General features: G+C 54.6%; 1 protein-coding gene across 1 annotated transcript in view; it reads right to left on the reverse strand.

Moving 5' to 3' along the window:
- Window positions 1-21,930, reverse strand: part of DLG5 (discs large MAGUK scaffold protein 5) — a 91,647-nt gene extending 69,717 nt beyond the window's left edge. Inside the window, exon 1 of the mRNA XM_056113447.1 lies at window positions 21,630-21,930. Within this exon, the coding sequence (XP_055969422.1) occupies window positions 21,630-21,930 (301 nt within the window). The remainder of the gene's footprint in view (window positions 1-21,629) is intronic.
- Between the last annotated feature and the right edge of the window lie 828 nt (window positions 21,931-22,758).

Here is a 22,758-nt window from a genome sequence, read left to right on the forward strand (position 1 = left end):
TGGGTAGGGCCCACAAACAAACAACAACAACAACAACAACAACCACAAAAGTATAACCAGAAAATCAATTCCACATCACAGAAAAGGCCTTACGGGCGTGAGATGGCGTCTTTGCCAGAGAGGCCGCCACCCATTCCGCTGTCTGAGGGTATGAGACCACAGCCTGGAACAGAGCCAGAGGCCCCCACCCGTCGTGGGCAGTTCCACCCACACAAGATGCACAGACCAGCACAGACCTGGCCACGCAGGCCGAGACTGTAGAACGCTTACGGGCCCTGCCCATCAGAGGGACCTTGGCAATCTGAGCTCTCGGACAAACACAGGAGCCCTGGAGTGTAAAGCCAGAAGCGGCTGGACCCGTCCCCCACCCCAGGTCGTCTTGGCCGGGCCGGGAGGCAGGGACTCTGGAGGGCAGCGGGCAGCTGGGAGCAGGGTTCTCCCACCCGGACACCCAGACAGCTGCACTCCGCCCTCTCCCGCGATTCCCCTCTGAGACCCAACACTACCTGCAGGAAAGCCAAAGACGCTAACCCGGGGCAGAGGCAGGAAGTGTCGGCAGAGAGGACTGCAGAGATAGTGCAGGGTAAGGAATACGCCACGTACTTGGCTGACTCCAGTTTGATTCCCCAGTCCCCCAGCACCGGAAGGAAGGAAGGAAGGAGGGGAAGGGGGAAGGGAAAGAAGGAAAGAGCCCCGAGCTCTGCAAGTGTGGCCCCAACACCCCCCAGAAATAAAAATTCTGCAGGCACCTTCTGTGCAGTAAGAACGGGATTCCTCCTCGGGCAGACCAACAGTACAGTGGGTGAGCACAGCAATGGAGTCAACCCTTGCCAGTACCACCTGTGGTCCCCTGAGCACCTCCCGGAGGGATTTCTGGGCACAGAGCCAGGAGCAAGGCCTGAGCGCTGCTGGTGTGGCCCCCCAGGCCAAAAGCAAACCAGAAGTTTCCAGGGGTCAAACTAAAGCCACAGAGGTGGAGCAGAGCTGGAACACTAGAGAAGCATCACGGCAGGACCCAACAACGCAGAGAAACGGCAATGATGGTAGCAAGTCCAAGATGGCAAAAACAGAACTCCAGAAACACGAGGATCTTCTCACCAGAGAGATGGAAGGTCTTCCGTTAACTCCAGGGGACGGCGTGAGGCCTCGAGCCCAATCCCCCCGCACATGTCCCCTGAGGCCACGACAGGGAAGCCAGGAGTGTGCACTCCTCGAGAGAGGAGTCCCAAGGGCAAGCTTTAGGACATGGTCCCTGAGCACTGCCGGGAGCGACCTCCAGGGCAGTGTTGGGGTAGCCGCTGAGCAATGCTGGGCGTGACCCAGGAACGGGAGGGCGGAGCCCAGAGATGGCGGCTCTGAAAGTACACTGAATGCAACTCAATCTACCGTGGAAAGCACAAGCACACGCAATCTCCGAGGAAAGAACATCAGAAATTCAAGATAAAAATCACAGCAATGACTCAAATGGAAGAGGGACAGGAAGCATGACTTAGGACGAAAACAAAGTCAGTGGGAAAATATCAGATCCCACTAGCAGGATAAATACCAGAGGCAGGGGAGTGCCAGACGGAGAGAGAGGAGACTTAGACATCATCGCGGAGAAATTCCCCAGCCAGAGAAGTCGGGCAACTGCGAGAACACCGGAGGTTTGGAATGCAAAGAGGCTGGCAGCAAGACACAGCCCTGCAAACTTACCAGAAGCCAGTGATGAAATTTATCATTTGGGGAAATCTGCTTGGAAAAAGAAAAGCGAGGCATGGGGGCAGGGATGGGCCCAAATGACAAGGCCCTGGCCTCGCACGGTGAAGCCCTGGCACCCGGCTGCACTCCCACCCGTCCCAGCACCACCCGGGGGGGGGTGCAGGGGGCTTCCACAGCAACAGCTTTTAAAAGGGAGCATGCAAAGGCACATCTACCAGGCTTGCAGACTCCTCACGACTGAAGGGCAAAAACTGCAGGATGAGAATATATTCCCCTGGGACTGGGAAACAGTTTAGCAGGCAGGACGCTTGCTTGGCATGTGACCGACACTTGGGTTTGATCACTGGCAGCCCACGTGGTCCCTGAGCACCACCAGGAGTAATTCCTGAGCACAGAGTCAGAAGTAAATCTCGGTATCACCAGGTATGGCCCAAAAGGGAAAAGGCGGGTAAAAAGAATATATTACACTGCAAAATTATCATTGGATGGGGCTGGAGCGATAGCACAGCGGGTAGGGCCTTGCACGCAGCCAACCTGGGTTCGATTCCCAGCATCCCATTTGGTCCCCTGAGCATTGCCAGGAGTAATTCCTGAGTGCAGAGCCAGGAGTAACCCCTGAGCATTGCTGGATGTGACCCCCCCCCAAAAAATTATCATTGAAATATGATGAAGTGGACCACATACACAGCTCAGTGGAAGAATATTTATCCTGCAGAGTGGGAGGGGGAAAGAGACGGAGAAATAAAGGCTTCTTCGGGCAAACAAAAGCTAATAGTTTACCACCACCAGACCCGCTCTATCAGGAATGTAGAAAAAAGGTCTACATGGGAAAACACACACACACACACACACACACACACACACACACACATACACACACACACACTCTTAAGCAAGGAATAGTGACATAGTAACAAAAACAAGCAACAACTGTGATCTGAGACGACCAAAAGATAAAAGAGGAGAAATGAAGGGAAAGATCAGTACAGACACGTGATGACGAGCCAATACCAGCACAGAAGACTTGCGATACAGAAAATGAGATAGAATCCCCATGGTAACCACAAAACAAAAGTCTGTTGCTGAGACATTTAGAAGGGGGTAAATGAAGAAGCGGAGAAAATCGTGAGGGTAAATAATCATGAAAAGGCAGAAGGAACAACTGGAGCGACAAAAAAAGACACCAGAAAACCAAAGCTAGAAAGGCAGCAAGCCCCAGATAGCAATTATCCCCAAATATGAGTGACCTGAACTCAGCCATCAAGGCACAAAGTGGAGAACCTGAAAGCAAGCACAGCGGGAGGGCACTGGCCTCATACCAGCCAACCTGGGTTCGATCCCTGGTATCCCATACGGTCCCTGAGCACTGCCAGGAGTGATCCCTGAGTGCAGAGCCAGGAGTAGCCCTGAGCACTGCTGGTGTGCTCCTCTCCCCAAAAAAAAGGCATGAAGTGGGCAAAGGAATTAAACCAAAAATCATTGCAGAAAGAATAAAACACTTCTGATACCTAATAAAACACTTTTGACCAAGAAAGGCAGTAAGAGATGAAACTGAGACTATATATATTGACCAAGAGGTCAATCCACCAAGATGTAACAGTCACATATTGTCACATATTGCCTGCATGTCTTTGTATCTACACAGATAGAGACACATACACAACATTCCAAATACAGAAAATCATTATTAACAGCCCACAAGCTTAACAGCAACAAAATAACCTGCAAGCCTGCGAGAGATCTCAGCCCCCCACTCAGAGCAAAAGACAGACCATCCAGGCTGTTGGTAGAAAGACCAGCAGGCAGGAGCTCAGGCTGAGCTTGCAAGCCTAAAGTTTTAATTCCACATACATACCCCAGCCCTGGAGCCCTGAGCACCTCCAGGTGGGGGCCCGAGTAGCATGAGAGGGGCAGGCATCGGCAGAGGGCCATTCAGCCCCATTTGCTTCATACTGCTGGGAGTGGCCCATAGTCCTCCCCCCAGTCACTGTATCACTGTCAACCCTTTGTTCATTGACTTACTCAATCGGGCACCAGTAACGTCTCCATTCATCCCAGCCCTGAGATTTTAGCAGCCTCTCCTTACTCGTCTTTCCCAACGCTGCCATATTGGAGGCTCTTTCAGGGTCAGGGGAAGGAGACCCGTTATTGTTACTGTTTTTGGCATATGGAATACGCCACGGGTAGCTTGCCAGGCTCTGCTCCCCTCACCCAATAAATAATAAAATTAAATACATGAAGGGGCTGAAGGGATAGTACCGAGACTGAGGCACTTGCCTTGCATGTGGCTGCAGCCAAGACAATGACCAAATCCAGGCACCACGTACAGTCCCCCAGGTATGGCCCCAAAACTAAAAATACACGAAGACTAAAACCATGCTCAAGCATCTCTTCTGATCACTGCAGCATCAAACCAGAAGTCAACAACCAAAAGAAAACAGGATGGGAAAAAAAAAAAATAACCCTTGGGCCTATGGAAACTAAATGAACTGCTCCCGAATAACCCTTGGATCAACAAGGAAATGATGGGAGAAATGATCAAAGCACCTCAAGAACATCAGAAGCAAAAATCAGAGTTACCAGAGCCAGGGGCGCTGCAGGAGCCATTCAGAGGTGAAGCGTCTATGGTCGGCGCACAGGACAGTCTCCACGGCTGAACCTCACACCCGAGTAAACCAAAGAGACAAGCAACAACCATGTGCGTCCTCTCAAGCGTGTAGCTCTCTTGCTCCTCATATTTCTCAAAATAAAGCCATATTTATCTAGACACACACACACACACACACACACACACACACACACACATCCCAAAAGTAAGCAGAAGGAAAGAAAAACTAGAGCAAAACTAAGTGAAACAAAAACAAACAAAAACACAAACATAAGTACAAACGATCAATGAAACTAAGAGCTGATTCTTCAAGAGGATCAATAAGGGGCCAGAGAAACAGTACAGTGGGAAGGGCACTGCCTTGCACATAGCCCACCCAGCTCAATCCCTGAGCACAGGGATTCCTGAGAGCAGAGCCAGGAGTAACCCTTGAGATTTGCCGGGTACGGCTTCGAAACAAATTTTTTAAAAACAAGAAGATCAATAAAACTGATCAGGGGGCAAAGTGATAATACAGCAGGAAGGGCACTTGCCTTGCATGCAGCCAGCCTGGGTTCGATCCCCAGCCTCCCTTACAGTCCCCTGAGCACTGCCAGGAGTGAGTCCTGAATACCGCTAGGTGTGGCCCAAAAGCCAAGAAAAATTACACAAAATTGATCAAGCCCTGGGAGGCTCCCCACGGAGGAGAGAAAACCCTGAACCAAGGCGCAGGTAACGCTGCCCCGCGGGGTCAGTTAGGGCGCAGAGCAGGCATCCACGGCCGGCCGGCCGGAGGAGCACCAGCACTGCCCAGGCCCTGCGCCCACCTGCTCCCCAGGCTCCTCCCACAGACAGCAGGCGGGCAGAGCCACCACCCACAGCTCAGCCCCACGTGACTGCCTGGGAGGCTCACCTGCTCAGAGTCCTGACAAGGTCACGCTGGCCTGAAGGCGGGGGACCAGGCGGGGGACCAGGGGCAGCAGAGCAGGGCAACGCTCTGAGTGGAGGGTACCCACAAACCCACCTTAAACGGCCACGGGACCAGCCTGGGGAACACAGGACACAGGATGGCACGCTGATGGGAAGCCGGCCGACTGACATGACAGACAGAGGCTCCCGCAGCGCTCAGACAGGCCGGCCACCCGCCTCACTGACTGCCGGGGCAACTGCCGGGGCAAGTGCCTCAGTCAGGGTCAAGGAGGCGAGGCTTGGGATTCAAACGCAGAGATTCGGGTCAGACACGGGAGTCTTCGAGGGGGCGGAGGCTGGGGCCACACCGAGCGGCACTCACTCCTGGCTCTGTGCTCAGGGGCGGCAGCTGGGCGCAGGGGATCATATGGGGTACCGGGGGTCAAACCCCAGCGAGCTGCGAGCAAGGCAAACGCCTCAGATCTCTGCTGCTCCCCAAGCCTCCGACGACGCATGCTTCCACCTCTCTGCTGACGGGTCTCCCCAAAGCCCTCTCCATCCCCACCCTCAGGTCACTCTGCCTGAACTGACAAAGCAACAGGAAGCAGGGGAGCAGAAACCTGACCCCGCACCTCCCCACACTGCCACTCGGCCTTGGGGGCCCAGGACACAGCCCTGACACATCCCACTCCTCCCCAAGGCCAGCCCACGGGAACTGCCCCCAAACCCCCACCCACCCAACAGCCCGCAGAAAGCCCAGCCCCTCTCCTGCTCAGATGGACTGCTCGCTCTCTCCCTCTCTTACCCCATCTCTCCCCCACCTCTCTCCCTCCCTCTCCCTCTCTGTCTCTTCCTCTGTCTCTCTCTCTCCCTCTCTCTCTCTCTCCCTCTTTCTCTCTCTGTCTGTCTCTCTGTCTCTCTGTCTCTCTGTCTCTCTCTCTCTCTCTCTCTCTCTCTCCCTCGCGCGCTTCCAACAGCCTCAAAAAAAATAATAATAATAATAAAATCGCAGGAAGGCCGACCGGAAGCCGCAGCCAGACTGCCCGGTGCCGCCCGCTGGTCTGGCCTGCTTCTCCGTGAGCTGGGCACGCACCCACCCCCCACCCCCATCGAGCCCAGGAGTTCCTACCACGACCCACCAGCCAGGTGGCCTTGGACTTCCCCTCAGTGCTGAGAAGCAATCTTCCGGGCCACCCTTCCGAGAACCTTCCAGAGTCCTGCCATGAAAGGCCTCTTGCTCTAAACAATAAGGGGCTGGCGTGACCACACAGCAGGGAGGGCGCCTGCCTTTGCATGAGGCCCACCTGGATTCAATCCCCAGCACCCCACAGGGTCCCCTGATCCCCACCAGGAGTGATCTCGGAGTTCAGAGCCAGCAGTCAGCCCTGAGCACCGCTGAGTGTGACCCCCAAACAAACAAACAAACAAACAAACAGAAAAGCCGGAAGGGGTGGGAGGGAACCACAGCAGGGCTGGGCCGTGAGACATATTCAAGCTCCAGAGACAGTGGTGGGTGGGAAAGGCAGGGTCCTGCGGCCACCCAGCCGGGTGAGGAGCCATCCTGAGGGCAGCTGGGCAGAGGGCGAGCGCAGAGGGGCCACGTGTGGCCCTCCCAGGGCTCAGACAACAGGGCAGGAAGAAGAGGCGGTCAGCCACCCTCAGAGAATCAGAACCCAGCCATCTGCTTTCCTTTTTCCTTCTTTTTTTTTAATTGAATCAGTGAATTACAAAGTTACAAAGTTACTCATTTTGTTTTTTTCCCTCTTGCTTTCTCCCTGATCCAGTGCCCACACTTGTATCCCCAGGGGCATCGACCCTTCTTATCATTTTTTGTTTCTTTCTGGGTTTTGGGTCACAGCTGGTGGTACTCAGAAATTACTCCTGGCTCTGTGCTCAGGGGCTCTCGGGGGTTGCCGGGGGTTGGAGCTGGGTCAGTCACATGCAAGACAAGCGCCCTCCCCCCTACTATCGCTCAGCCCGGTCACTCTGATCTTTCTTAAAGGAGAATCCTATGGGGCTAAAATTTTCCATTTCCTGCTTGAACTCTGCCCCATGACTAAGCCGTAGTCGCTTCTGCTGAGTCACCGGAGGGGGGGAGGGGGCAGGTACCACTGGCCCCTGGCCGCCCCATTCTCTCCCAAGGCACCCAATTTCAGGTGTCCCATCCCACATCTGTCTCCAAACGGTCCCTGCTATGGCCAGGTGCTCCGAGCCCATGTGCAGAATGAGCGGGTGCGGGGCGAAGACAAGGGACGCGGGACCCCGAGCTCAGCAGCCGGAGCTCCTCGGACGGAGCGGGAGTTTGTGACAACGAGCACTGCTCTGCAGCTGCCTGGGCATTCAGCAGCGGGAGCCCCATCCCCTGCCCAGCTGGCTGGTAAAGACTTTCCTCCCAAGGGTTGGGAACCAAACAGGGATGAGTGCACTGGGTTCTGCAGCCTCACTGGGAAGGCTGGAGGCCATAAAGCCGACCTAGGTCCTACCCTCAGCACCTCCACGTGTGCCCTCCCTGCACCCTACCCCCGTGCTGCATAAGGAACTGTTAGTTGGGCTGCAAAAAATGATCTCCTGCCAGGGGGACGTGCAGGTGGGTCCCTGGCGCTGTATTCACCAGCAGGGATGGATGTGGGAGCCAGGCTGTGTGTCTTCTGCCCTTGGTCTGTTTGGGGCACAGCGTGTCTTTCTTGGTCTCCCTACGTGGGCTCCCGCCGACTGGACTGCAGGTGCCTGTCGGGACTGCTCACGGCAGCCACAAAGAGAGTGTAGGGTCTTGGCACTGCATTTTGAATCCACATTCTCTTTTGGTTTGGGGGTTTTGGTGCCACACCAAGGGTGCTCAAGGAGTATGCCTGGCTCTGCACTCAGGCATCACTCCTGGATGTGCTCAAGGGACCAAATGCAGCGCCGGGGATTGAGCTGGGGTCAGCAGCACACAAGGCAAATGCCCTACCCGCTGTCCTCTCTCTTCGGCCCAGTAAGAGTTGTTTAAAAGGCCCCCAGTCTGGGACTGGAGCAAGAGGATGGTGGGTAGGGCACTGGCAGTGGATGCAGCCGACCAGGGTTCCCTGAGCCCCTCCAGGAGTAACTGCTGGTGTGACCCAAAACCAAAAAAGGAATGAAAAGAAAACCTACAAAGGGAAATAGAGGAGACAGGTGAGGATAAGAGTATCTCCAGGGGGGGAAAGGGTGTTGCCCCATTCGCCCTCTCCTCTCTGGAAAGAAAGATGGCGGCCACATGGGAGCCTTGTGGACAGCAGGTATGAGCCGGGAGTGTGGGGGCGACTAAAACCTCATGGGAAGGGGGGCGTTTCGCTCCGCCCTTCACGCCCTACCGAGGCCACCAGTTGCCCCCCACGAGCGGCTCTCCAGCACGGCCACGACTCCAGAACACAGAAACCAATTTCTTAACTATCTGACTTTCAGTAGAAATACTTCCAGGGTCAATAGGTAAAATAGCAGAAATCCAAAACCAACATTTAATTCTTGAACCCAGCTGTAGAAAGCAAATCACTTCACAATGCTTTTTCAGCATGTCTGATTTGGGGGGGGGGGGGGGGGGGTAAACTCTAAATAATAGTGGTGAATCTTTTATTGAAACAATCTAATCAAAGCGGATAGAGTGTTAACTAGAATTCATCTGCCTCACAGGGACGGGGAGGGGTGGGGGGTGGGGTTTTATTGGGGTTCTTCATGGGAAAAAATAAGTATTGGTAAAGGGAAATGTGTTTGATATTTGCATGACTGAGACATAAACCTGAAAGCTTTGTAACCTTTCCCACAGTGATTCAATAAATAAAAAAAAAAAAAAAAAAAGAGTATCTCCAAGGAACAGAGGCCAGCAACAGCCCCTGGCTCTGGCCTAGCTGGATCAGACATAATGAGGCAGAGGCTTCACCACTGAGGTGCCTCTCACTGGGAGCATCTTTAAAAAAAAAAAAAAAAAGTGGGGGGCGCAGGGTGATAGTACAGCAGGTAGGGCGTTTGCCTTGCACATGACTGACCAGGTCCAGTCCCCAGCATCCCATATGGTAACCCCTGAGCATCACCGGGTGCAAGCAAGGGCAGGTACATGGTTTGGTGATGAAGCACATACCTTCCAAACAGGAGGCCTGGGTTCAACCTCTCAGGAACGAAGCAAAAGAAACAACATCCACAGCGGCAGTTTGCAAACTGTGTTCTGGGAGGCCTAGAGGTGCCTCCGGAAGCTCACGAGGAAAAGGCGTTTGTTCCAGCCTCTTCCTCCCTCACCACTGTGCTTCCCTGCCTCCTGCACACATCTGAATGTTCATTAAAAGGACCCTGGGGGCCAGAAACATAGTATGGGTGGGGGAGGGAGGGAACGGGCGGAGATTCCCTGCTGGAGAGACTATAAAGAGCATTTACACGGCACCTACATTCACTGCATCTACGTGTAACAACCCAGTAAGAAAAGTGAGATGGAAGACGAGTCCACTCAGTGGCCACCCTGTGCTCATCCAGTGTCTACCTGGAGACCCCAGAAAAGGTTTCCTCCCGGAAGAGTCCCCTTCCTTGTGGATGGCACAGATAAGGACTCAGTTTACATTTTAAAAAAAAGCCTGGGGCAAGGGCGCAGCTAGGAATGATTAAAAAAAAAAAAGACTCAGACCCATGGTACCTAAATACAACTTGGGCAGCTCGTTAAAACCCTGATTTGAACAAGTCACTTATGAAGACACTTCTAAAACCCGGGACACAGTGCCAATTCAGGGAGGTGACATTAAGAAACTAATGGATGGTGACCAGCTCCCTCCAAACCTGCCTCTGGACCCCACGGGTCTTCAACTGCCCCAGCCTGGCCCCCAAGTGCTGCAAGAGGCAGCTTCCAGGTCTGGGTTTGCAGATGGGAGAAAAAGAGCAGCAAGAAGCAACGGAAAATACTGATGAATTCCACAATGAAACAGGGACTTAATAGACAAGCCAGTGGCGGGCACTTTGAAAAGCAGCACAGAAACATTTTTCAAAAGAAGTCAGAATTGATCATCAAAATACTTGAGGGTTCCCCCCACCACCACCACCCTCAAGCCCCACCAGGAGTAATTCTGGGTGCAGAGCCAGGAGTAAGCCCTGAGCACTGCCAAGTGTGGCAAAAATAAATAAATAAAAATCTGAACGGTAACAATACCTGTCAACCTACCACAAGCTCTGCACTGCTTAGAGAGGAGAAAGCAGCCCTACATTTTCAACAAGAACAGAAGTGACAGAATTTAAAGATATTCACTCGAGTTACAGAATTTTTTTTTTTTAATTTGGTTTCTGGGACATCCATACCTAGCAGTGCTCAGGGCTTCCGCTTGGTTCTTCTGCTCAGGGATCACTCCTGTCTTGGTGATGCGTGGGGATCCTGTGTGGTGCCAGGGATCAAACCTGGATTGGTTACACGCAAGGAAAGCGCCTCATCACTTACTATGCTATCACTCTCCAGTCCCTAGATTTTTATTCAAAACCCTTTCATGGGGCTGGAGCAACAGCACAGCGGGTAGGGTGTTTGCGGCCAACCCGGGTTCGATACACAGCATCCCCTATCGTACCCTGAGCACCGCCAGGGGTAACTCTTGAGTGTAGACCCAGGAGTAACCCCTGTGCATTGCCAGGTGTAACTCAAAAAGAAAAAAAAGAAAAAACCATTCAAAAATTGCCAGGTGTAACTCAAAAAGAAAAAAAAGAAAAAACATTCAAAAATAAAGTTCTCTCTAAAGAAATTCATCTTAATGAGTGGTGCCTTTTCCTGAAGGCCCGCTGGAGTCCCAGCCAAAGGCAGAGTGAAGCAGGGGGCGCAGGGCCCGTGCTGGTGCAAGGCAGGTAGCACAGGAGGGCGCCCCAAGGACTGTCTTTGTCAAAGCCACGACACGGACGGTAAACGACGAAGATGATAATGACAAAGAGGAAGGACTGAACGATATCGATGGAGACTGTGATGTAGACAAAAGTGAAGATGATGACGAGGAAGGCAAAGGGGAGAAGGAAGGGCTTTACTCCTGGCTCGGTGCTCAGGGGTCCCTCCTGACAGGGCTCAGGGGACCACATGGGGTGCTGGGCTAGACCTCAGCCATGTAAGGCAAATGCTCTACCTGGCATCCTATGGCTCCCCCCCACCCATGACTTTTTTTTTCCACTTTTTTGTTTTGGTGGGCAAGGGTGGGATTTGGGCCAACACCCAGCAGTGCTCAGGAGTTACTCCTGGCAGGGCTCGGGAGACCATATGGGATGCTGGGATGTTGAGGAAAGAATACGGGTCAGCCGCGTGCAAGGCACTCTCTACCCACTGTACTACTGCTCTGGCCCCACTAAGGTGACATTCTTAAAACAAAATTCTCTCCTTCTGGTGGCATGAGCCCTGCCCATCCACCAGACAATCAGCCAAACCTGTAGGATCTTGCCCATGTGAATCAGAATTCACGTGCTCTGTTGTCAATTTACTCCTGCTTATTTTAAAATCTTCTTTCTGTCACTGCAAAGGAAAGATGTTCAGCTTCAAAAGTTAAAAGTGCACAAGCTTCTTGGCTTCAATGAAGCTAAACGTATATGCATGCAGGAAGAAAATATGAATATTGCCGGTTATAAAAATCATCTTGGGGCTAGAGTGACAGGGTGCTTGCCTTACATGAGGCCAACCTGGGTTCAATCTCTGGCATACCCAAAGGTCCCCTAAGTCAGCCAGAAGTGACCCCTTGCACAGAGCCAGGAGTAATCCCTGAGTACCACCAGGTATGGCCCAAAACCATACGTGTGTATGTGTGTGTGTGTGTGTGTGTGTGTGTGTGAGAGAGAGAGAGAGAGAGAGAGAGAGAGAGCACAGTAGGTAGGGTGCTTGCCTTGCAAGCAGCAGACCTGAGTTCAATCCCCAATACCACACGCAGTCCCCCAAGCCTCTCCAGGAGTGACCCCTGAGCACTACTGGGGGTGTGACAAAAACAAAAAATTTCAGAGGTCTCATTCTACTTGAAAATGGGCCCAGCTGCTCTGTGCATCCAGGGAAGGAGAATGTGGCCATACTGACCCACAGGTCATGCTTCTGTCACAGTAAGCCCGTTGCCGTGCGGACGGTGGGATGAGGAACGTGCTTGCTCAGTGCTGCAGAAAGGGGGAAGGGGTGGAGGAAACCAGGAAAGGTTTTCAGATGCTGTACTGAGGGAGAGGGCAGACACCAAGCTCAACCTCACGCTCCAGTGACCCCTGGGAGTGCTTAAGAGAAAACAGTAATCAAAGCACCGCTTAAAAATATAATTAAAAGGAAATGGAGGGAGGATGGAGAGAGCAGGAGAGAGGAGAGTGGGCAGACTCGAGTCCACAGCCTTAAACACTCCACAGGTCAGGCCCCTCTCAGGCCTCTGGGGTCAGAGAACAGGTCCCACTAGTGGCCCAACACCAGCGCCCAAGACCCGCAAAATAAGCTCATCCCAATGTGCTTTTCAAGTTCAGAGTTTACTGGGCAGTACCCTCCTCAAAGGATGGTCAGGGGGGTGGGGAGGAGGAAGGCCAGTGACAGGACAGGGGATGGCAATTCACCCCCACTGCCGGGAGGCTCCTTCCCACAGACCTGGGTCTCTTGAACAGCAGCTCTGTAGACAGGTAGTCCCAAATGCATGCTGAGAACCTGATCCTGAGGACACAGAAAGCTGTGGTTTCAGGGGACAGAGCTCTGGGGTTCCATCTTGTGGGGGGGGGGGTAAGTTTGGATCACAGCTCAAGGACCATTCCTAGCGGGGCTCAGGAACCTATCCTGGCAGTGCTCAGGGATGATCTATCCTGGAGAGACGCAGGGATCTATCCTGATGGGACTCAGAGATCTATCCTGATGGGCCTCAGGGATTTATCCTGGCAAGACTCAGGGATCTATCCTGATAGGGCTCAGGGATCTGTCCTGATGGGACTCAGGAATCAATCCTGATGGTGTTCAGGGATCTACCCTGGCCGGGCTCAGGGATCTATCCTGGTGGGGCTCAGGGATCCATCCTGGAGGGGCTCAGGGATCTATCCTGATGGGGCTCAAGGATCTATCCTGGCAGGCTCAGGGATCTATCCTGGAGGGGCTCAGGGATCCATCCTGGCGGGGCTCAGGGATCTATCCTGATGGGGCTCGGGGATCTATGCTGGTGGAGCACGGTTCTTGGCACCCCGCTGGGAAGATCCCCTGCCAAATGTGGCTCAAAAACAAAACCAGAGATGAATGGGGTAAGACCCTTACATGGGGCTGGAGCAATAGTGCAGTGAGAAGGGCATGTGCCTTGCATGCGGCAGATCCGGGTTTGATCCCCAGCATCCCATCTGGTCCCCCAGCACTATCAGGAGTAATCCCTGAGTATAGAGCCAAGAATGAGCCCCTGGGCACTGACTTGGGGGGGGGGGGGTAAAACCAACCAAACAACCAAACAGACAAACAAAAAAATCACCCTCACATTTTACTCTGAGGAAAGAAAAACCCCTCTTGACCCAGAGATGCAGGAGTCACTGGCGTGTGTGAGATAGTGTCTGTCCCTATCCAGGTGGGGGCAGATGCCTCCATGGGACGTGGCCAATGTCACCACGCAGACACTCTGTGTCCATGTGCAGAAAGGGGGACTCCTGACACCACACCAGACAGGGAGTGAGCAGCCAGCCTGTCCCACTGGAGTCCTGAGAGGTGACCTTGGGAACTCCAGACACCAAGGTCACACCACCTGCTTGCAGCACAGTGTGGGCGGCGACATCTGTGTGCATCTGGGCACAGTCAAGTGTCCCACACTCCCACGACCTTCTGACACGATGCTGTCACCACTTAGGAATCTGCATGTGCTTCTGAGGTCTTCGGACTTACGCAGGGACACCCCACGCCTTCACACAGCGCTGGTCACCCACGCAGTGGGAATGCTTCCTGACACCTATCAGCAAACGTGGCTGTGTGGAAACATTCTGCTCACAGTGACCCACAGACACAGGATAACCCTCCCCCCTCCACACACACACACACACACACACACACACACACACACACACACACTGTTCCCCCAGTTTGCAAGCGCTCTTCCAGAACTGTCAGGAGTATGAGGAAAATCCCAGGCTTTTCAGGTGGGTTTCCCGATACGCTGCTCACAACAGTCTTTCTCAATCTTTTCCAACCTTGGGCCCCTTCAGATCTTGTTTTGACCCCCACTGTCCAACCACTCGGTTGGTTGGCCCCCAAGTCTCACACAGTGGCATATTCTGGGAGTCCACAGCAGGACAAACAGCCCCCAGTTGAGAAATACTGGCTCAGAATATCAACAAATGCTTCTCCTTTTATCTTACCACTGACTGCGAAATAGCAGAGGTAAGTAGTTACACTTTTCATCATTTCTGCATCTGGAGGAGATAAAACTCAGAAAAGTTAACTTACTGCCTGGGGCTACAGAGAGAGGACAGTGGGTAGGACGCTTGCTTGCACTGGGCCAACCCAGCTTCAATCCCGGACACCCCCTATAAGGTCACACAGCCCACCAGCAGTGCTCTCTGAGCAGAGAGCCAGAAGTAAGCCCTGAGCACCACTGGATGCAACCCCCAAACAAAACAAAAATGAAAAAGGAAGGTTAATTGCCATGCTCAAAGTTTTAAAGCAGGTGCTGGTGTGACAAGACCATGGCTAGGTGCTTGCCCTGCACACAGCCAACCGAGGTTTGATCCCCGGCATCCCATACGGTCCCCTAAGCACCGCCAGGAGTAATTCCTGAGTGCAGAGCCAGGAGTAAGCCCTGAGCAGAGCCAGGTGTGCCCACCACCCCCTTCAAAAAACTTAATGAAATAAAATAAAGACACCTGAACATGATATTCTTCTCTACCTCATGGTCACTTCTGTAAATATGGAAAGTTGAATTGTATCGAGTCATAGGTCTCGCTGCTTCACTTGCGTTGTTCAAAGCCCAGGGACTGGAGCCATAGCACAGTGAGGAGGGCACCTGCCTTGCACACGGCAGGCCCGGGTTCAATCCCAGACACCCTATGTAGTTCACCGAGCACCGAAGTGATTCCTGAGTACAGAGCCAGAGGTAAGTCTGCACTTAGGAATACGTGTAGCACAGAAACAAACAATACGGAAAAACAATACGGAAAAACAGCACTGCCAGCCCTTCACTCCAAGGAAGGGGTAAAAGGAGGTTGCTGAATCTTATTTCCATTTTCCAAATGTGGAAATTGAGATTTGGAAAAGTTAAAACCACCTCCCCAAAATTCCATGCTTCATGAAAAGCAGAATTGGAACTCCAGCCTGTCTGTGCCTTTTTGCCCCCCTCCAGGAAAACTGACACATTTAGTCCAACACAGTCCTTCAGACGAAACAAACACATAAAAGTCCAAGCAACAGTGGAAGGGACTTTGCAACTCAGCATTTCATATTAGAAAGTAGCCAAGGGAAGAATGACCCTTGATTATGAAATAAAATGTGTAAGTGATTGAACCATTATATTAAACCTGTCTTTACTCAACTACACACAATTAACATACAGACACGGTTGCAGATTAGGGAACTTCTAATTTCCCTCTCCTTCAAAATTAGTCAAGTAGCTCTCTAGAAACTCTTCAAATAAAGTACGTAGATGTACACATTTGTGCATGGGTGCACATAGTATATATACACGTGGATGTTAATTATTAGATAGTAGTAGTACTTTGGGCTGGAGTGATAGCACAGCGGTAGGGCGTTTGTCTTGTGAGCAGCCCGCCCGGCCAAGCCGGGTTCGATTCCTCCACCCCTCTCGAAGAGCCTGGCAAGCTACCAAGAGTAGTATTCAATATGTCAAACACAGTAACAAGAAGTCTCACAATGGAGACATTACTGGGCCACTGGAGCAAATCGATGAACAACAGGAGGACAGTAGTACTTTAGCTTTTGCATATAAATACACAAAGAATGAAGCAGGTGACCTTCATGTTTGTTTGTTTGTTTGTTTGTTTGTTTGTTTAAACTGCCATATTCAAAATCGATCATCCACCTCAATTCATTCCAAGAAGATCCAAACCAGTGAGGTTCTCTTTCCTGCCCTATTGCAAGGGGGAAGCTAAGTTTCCCCCTTGCAATACAAGATGCTGTGAACTAACACTTAAAGAAATCAAAGTCTGCCCTCAGGGCCAGAAAGTTGGCTCAAGTGGTGACAAGTGAGTTAGAGCCCTGTTAGCTGCCTTCCCCCAGCACCTGGGGGGGGGGGGGGGGGGCGCGGCACCACCCAGAGGGCTCCAGGCTCCCCAGATCCCATCTCCATCCCTGAATGTGGCTCCTGTAATAGAAGGGGGGCCAGGGGAGTAGTATCTCAGTGGGCTAGGGCACATGTTTTGCAAGCTGGAGGTGCAGGTCTAAGTCCCAGCACCACAAGGTCCTTTGAGTACCACCGGGTGAGCTCCCAAACCAAACCAGTCCGTCAATAATAATAATACAACCAAATCTGCTCAGCCACTCCTGCCATGTTCCTCTCCAGGGTCCTCACAAACGACACTCTAGAAAGACTACCCGCTTGCCTGGCACGCGGCCAACACTGGTTTAATTCCCAGCACTGCATGGTACTCTGAAGGCCAGGAGTAAACCCAGAGAAGAGTCCCGAGTAGCCCCCAGCACCCTTAAAGTATGGCCCAAAGACCATAAGGAAAAGGGAAAAGGAAAGACCCAAAGGAAGAACTGCAGTGGCGGGAGTTTTCCCTCTGTCCCGCCTGTCACTCAGACACACAGGGTTGACGGAGAAACATCTAACAACCAGCAGCCTGGGAAAGTCCAGCAGGGTTACTCCTAAATTTAAAATGGTTAAATGTAGGCCCAAGCAATAGGACAACAGGTAGGGTGCCTGAGCTGCATGCAGCCGACCTGGATTCAATCCCTGGCATCCACCAGGGGTGATCCCAGAGTGCAGGGCCAGGAGTAACCTCTGAGCACTACCTGGTGTGGCCCAAAAAGCAAAGACAAGGGCCAAAGCAATGATATTTTGCCTTTGCCTTGCACGCGGCTGACCACGGTTCAGTCCTCGGCATCCCATATGGTCTCCTGGGCACAGCCAGGGGTGATTCCTAAGTGCAATGCCAGGAGTGACCCCTGAGCATCGCCAGGTATGGCCAACTAGCGAAAAGATAAACAAAAAAATGGCCACCCATGGCACTCTTGTCTGGTTTAATCCCTACATTTCCAGCGTCACCCAAACTCCAAATCCCCAATGCGCCCTCATGCACCCAGAGGCCCTGCTAAGCCCCACTCTGCTCGGGCTGGTCTGTACCTCCACAGCCTCCGCCTCTGCCTGGAATGCCCACCTCCTCCAGGAAGCCTTCCTCAGCTTCTCAAACTAACACCACTGTCTTTTTCTTGGCCAGGGAAACTGAGTCAGCCAGATTGTTGGGAAACTCAGGGGATGGCATGGAGGGACTGGAAGAGATAGTACAGTGGGCAGGGCACTTGCCTGGCATATAGCTGGCCTGGGTTCAACCCCTGGCACTGCAATTGGTTCCGAGAACCCCACAAAGAAAGATCCCCAAACAAAGAGCCAGGAGCAAGTCCTGAGCAAATGTGGCCCCCCGCCAACAAAAACAAAACAACAAAAAATGAAAATAGAAAAAAGAGGGGTTGGGTTGGCCCAGAGGTAGAGCAATCTGCCTACACAGCCCCAGAGGCTGGGCACCGCAAGTGCCATGACCAACAACCAAGGGAACTTGGGATCAGAACAAACAGGAAGACAAAAATGCCCCAGTTGGATAACCAGCACTGCACGGTCTCTCCCAAGCACTGCCAGGTTAACCCCTGAGCACAGCCAGGAGCGGCCCCCATTTTTTAAAGTTAAATAAAAGGACCAGAGCAATAGTACAATGGGTAGGGCATTTGCCTTGCACACCATCGACCTGGGTTCAATAACCAGCATCTCATATAGTCCCCCAAGAGGGTGGAGAGATAGTACAGTGGGTAAGACACTTGCCTTGCATGCAACCAAAAAAAACAGCCAAATGGTCCCACTATCCCTGCCAGGAGTGCAGAGGTATCCCCTTAGTATTGCCAGGTGTTACCCAATCCCCCACCCCCACCCCTGTGCCAAAAAAAAAAAAGAAAAAGAAAAAAAGTTAAATAAAAAGAGAGAAGCCAGCTGGCATCTGTATCATTCGGCTGATCAGCTTCATAATGTCACTGTCCCAACCAGGTAGTGAACTGCAGGCTGAAATTACATCCCAGACGCCCTGTCTCTGCTGCCCTCCTGGGCCGAGCACAGAGCAGGTCCTCGGGGCCTCCCTCAATTGGATTCTGTGCTCCCGGGGCCAGAGGCACACGCAGAACCCCTGCAGCCCCATCTCACAGATGAAGACAATGAGGCACATAACCAAGAAGGGCCTTTACCCCAGGAACAGGCGGGCCAGTGGGGGGCATGAGAAAACCTCCCCTCAGCAAGGGCTGACTGCAAGCGAAAGGGAAGGCCGGCAAGGGTGTGAGTGAGCCACAAGAGAGCCCTGAGCTGGTCTGGGTACAGCTCCAGGGACTAGAGAGGACGGTCCTGCCCATCCACAGGATGGACCAAGAGGCCATCTCACAGCACCCAGGAGAGACAGGGCAGGGGAAGGTGCTGACTTTGCACCCCATAAGGTCCCCTGAGCCTCGCCAGCAATGATCCCTGAGCACAGAGTCAGGAGTAAGTCCTGAGCACTGCCGGGTGAGGCCAAACCCCAGAGAGAGGAGGAGAGGGGAGAAAGAGGGAGAGACAGAGACAGAGACAGAGACAGAGACAGAGAGAGAGAGGGAAAAAAAAAATCCAGGGAAGCAACAGAATTAGAGCCCCTGGGAGAGCAAGGCTGGCGGAAGCGGAGAAAGCCGCCTGTGACAGCACAGGGCCCAGGCTTCAGCCCCACAAGGCTGGGCCCGGGCTCTGACCGCACGAAGGGGGCAGGGATTCGGCTGAGTGAGAGCAGTGGGTGCCCACCAATCCTGCACGCCCTGCTGGGCCGCTGCAAAGCGAGCCTGGGAAGGACAAGGCACGCCCCCCACCCTCAGCCTGGGAACAGACGCCCCGATACACAGATGAATCCAGTGCTGTCGGCCTAAGGGTGAGCAGAACCCACAGGTCTGGGCTGCACGCCTGCCTGGCCCCTCGGAAGCCAGCGTCCTCTCCACAGCACAGCGGGCCGGGCCAGCCGGCAACAGGCATTTCACCTGGTTGGTTTGGGGCCTTGCTGGGGGCCACACCCAGCAGTGCTCAGGAATCACCCCTGGTGGAGGGTATGGGGTGCCAAACGCAGGGCCAGGGAGTGAACCAAGGTGTGAACGGCAAGTGCCCCCTTTTCTGCTTCATTTGCAGGGACGGTATGGTGGACAGGGATGCTCTGAATAGAGGGACACGCTGGGGTCCCCCTGACGCTCTGGTTCCCCCAGCATCATACACTAGTGCTCAGCCACAGGCAGACAGAGGCCTGGGTCTGCCCAGGATGGAAGCACAAGGCTGGAGGGGCAGGGCGGGGAGGCTGAGCACAGAGAGGGTGCCTTGACCACCCTCTGGGACCAGCCGCACTCTTCACCCAGAGAGCCACCAGCTCGGCTCTCTCTCTGGGCTCTCTGGCCAAGGGACAGGCACAGGCTGCGAGAGCCCTGTGGCTGCTGGTCCATGCGAACATCCCTTCCTCGGCAGCAGCGCTCACCCACAGGCTCCACTTACCACCAACACGCTCCTATTTTTTTTTTCTAAAAGAAAATAAACTTTGGGGCTGGAGCAATAGCACAGCGGGTAGGGCGCTTGCCTTGCACGCAGCCAACCCGGGTTCGATTCCCAGCATCCCATATGTCCCCCCGAGCGCCACCAGGAGTAATTCCTAAGTGCATGAGCCAGGAGTAACCCCTGAGCATCGCCGGGTGTGACCCAAAAAGTAAAAAAGAAAATGAACTTCCCTGTGCTGGCACAACAGTCCATCAGGTAAGGCGTGTGAGTGCCTGGCACCAGCTCACCCTGCTCCCATCCCGGCACCACAGAGAATCCCCTGAGCACTCCCAGGAGTGACTCCTGAGCACACAGCCAGGAGTAAGCCCTGAGCAATGCAGAGTGTAGCCCAAAAAGGAAAACACAAAATGAACTTCCCTTTGAAAATTATTTTCCTGAGGATTTCACAAGCCTCCACAAAGCTAAGTATTCCCCACTGTCATGAAATTAGGGAGTGAAATCACTGCTCTAGAGATAAAATGCAAACCCTATTCCATCTCTTTCTCCGAGCTCAGGACCAGCTCCTAGAACCTTGGCCAAAGGAGGCCCAACCTTCTCTAGCAGGGATGGAGTAGACGGGATAGGGGTCCCTAACTAATGGCGACAGATTCTTCTACTCTGGACATGAAACCTAGCACTGATTCAAACATGTCCAACCCCAGTGAGAACTGAATCTGCATTCTAACTTCTGAGTTTCCTTGACAAACTTCCTCCTTCAAAAATCAATCCATGAAAGCAATTAAAAAGAAAAAACGTCAGAGCTGGAAAGACACCGTACAGCAGCTAGCCTTGCCCGCGGGGACCCAGGTTCGACCCCAAGCTGAATGCAGAGCCAGGAATAAACCCAGAGCGCCCACTGCCAGGATGGCTCAGAAGCTGAAAAAGAAAAGAAAGATGTTGCCCCTGGGGGCTTCCCCTCTGTCCCTAACCTCACGGCATTTCGTGGCATCTTCCAAAACCTTCGCCCAGCAACTCAGACCACTACTGGGGGGCACAGAGGTTGGCTCTGGGGGTCCCGACAACATGGAGGAGGAAGCCCACAGGAGGGTGGCCACCAGTGGCACCACGTGTGTGGCCAGTAGTTTGGTCTGTCAGTTTCCGCCCTGTGAAAAGTGAGGTTGCAGTAGGACCAGCGACCATCAAGGCGGCTACGAGAAACCGCTGAAATAAAATCACGCCCTTAACAAGTGAGGCTTTTAACAGCCAAATAAACAGGTCTCATCAGCCGCCGAGGCCCACGAGAGTGGCCAGGGGCAGTTTCTCTGCCTGCAGGCAGTCCACCCGCAAAATGGAGCCTCGAAGTTGAGGAGAGGTGGCACCTGGTGCCGAGAGGTGCAGCCGAACAATAGGTCCCAATTGCAAACTCCCGGCGCGGGTGGGGGGTGGTGGGGGGCATGGTGGCCACTGCGGGCCCTGCGGGCCGGCGGCGAGGGGGCTGGCCCCGGGCAAGCGGGTGGGGGGGTGGTCCAGCTCACCGGCGGCCACAGTTGAGCAGGAAAGCAACAGCGCAGCCACAAAGGCAGGTGCCCGGACACTCCTCTCCCCCCCACCCCCGCAGCTCCCGCTGGCCCCGGCGCCCCCCGCCCGCCGGGATCTGCCCAGGCTGCCCGCGGGTCCCAGCCGTCCGTCCGTCCGCCCGTCCGTCCGTCCGTCCGCGCGTCCGCCCCGGCGCTCCGGGCCGCGGTGCCCGCGGGTGCCCCCGCCGCCCGGGCCCGGCCCCGCGGGCCCCCCGCCCGCACCCGCGTCCGGGCCCCACTCACCCGCGCCCGCGGGCGGCTCGGCCGCGCCGTGCAGGGGCAGCAGCGGCAGCAGGTGGGGCTGCGCCTGCTCCAGCGCCGCGCGCAGCTCGGGCAGCGGGTCGCGCTCCTTGGCCAGCAGCAGCTGCAGCAGCAGCTCCGCCTTGGCGCCGCCCGCCTCCGCGTCCAGCCGCCGCCGCTCGCCGGCGCTCAGCGCGCCCGCGGCCTCCAGCAGCCCCAGCACCGCGTCCACCTCCGTCATGGCCTGCGCCAGGCCGCGCTGACACTGCGCCAGCAGCGCGCGCCGCCGCGGCGGCGGCTCCATGGCCCGCCCGGCCCGGCCCGGCCCGGCGCGGCGCGGCGCGGCGCGGCCCGGCGCGGCCCGGCCCGGCCCGGTCAGCGCGGGGCCACGCGCGGGGCCTGGCGGCGCGGCCCGGGCTCAGCGGCCGCCCAGCGCAGCCATGTTGGCGGGAGGAGGAGGAGGAGGAGGAGGAGGAGGAGGAGGAGGAGGGAGGGGAGGAGGGAAGGGGGAGGAATGGGGAGGAGGAGGAGGAGGAGGAGGAGGGAAGGAGAGGAGGAGGAGGGGAAGGCGCGCCCCCACCCCACCCCACCCCACCCCGGGAAGGGTCCCCACACCCCCTCCCCGGTCTCGCAAGCTCAGCCCTCCTTGGAGTTGGGGACACCCCCCCCCACCGCCCCCCAGGGTAGCAGCCAGCATCGGGTTCCGGCACTGGGCACTCAGCCAGCCCCAAGCAATTGGAGACACCTCCCCGCCAAGAAAACCCTTCCCCGCCCCACCCGCCTCCTTCCGAGGCTCCTGATTATGAGAACTCCTTAAACAATGCCTGCAGAGGAAGCAGAGGAGGCCCCTCAGCGCGGACACCCCAAGACTGGGACGACCTTCGGAACTGGAGTTCAAGAGGCCCTGGCCCGGAGTTGTCCTCGAATGCCCCCCATGTCGTCTCCCTGCCCCAGCTTGGGTTAGTCCCTGAGCCTGGAGGGGGTTGACAGTTGGTGGGGGGCTCCTGGAGGAGGAAGAGAGCGCTGTCCCCTGCCACTCCCTGGGACCCCCGGGTCCGACCTAGCCTCCGACCTAGGATGTCCTCATGAAGGCCTCCTTTGAGCACTTTGGCCACTGCTAAAGCCCCGAGTG

The sequence above is a fragment of the Sorex fumeus genome, unplaced genomic scaffold, assembly GCF_029834395.1.
Source record: "Sorex fumeus unplaced genomic scaffold, SorFum_2.1 ptg000020l, whole genome shotgun sequence".
In the NCBI taxonomy this organism is placed as follows: domain Eukaryota; kingdom Metazoa; phylum Chordata; class Mammalia; order Eulipotyphla; family Soricidae; genus Sorex; species Sorex fumeus.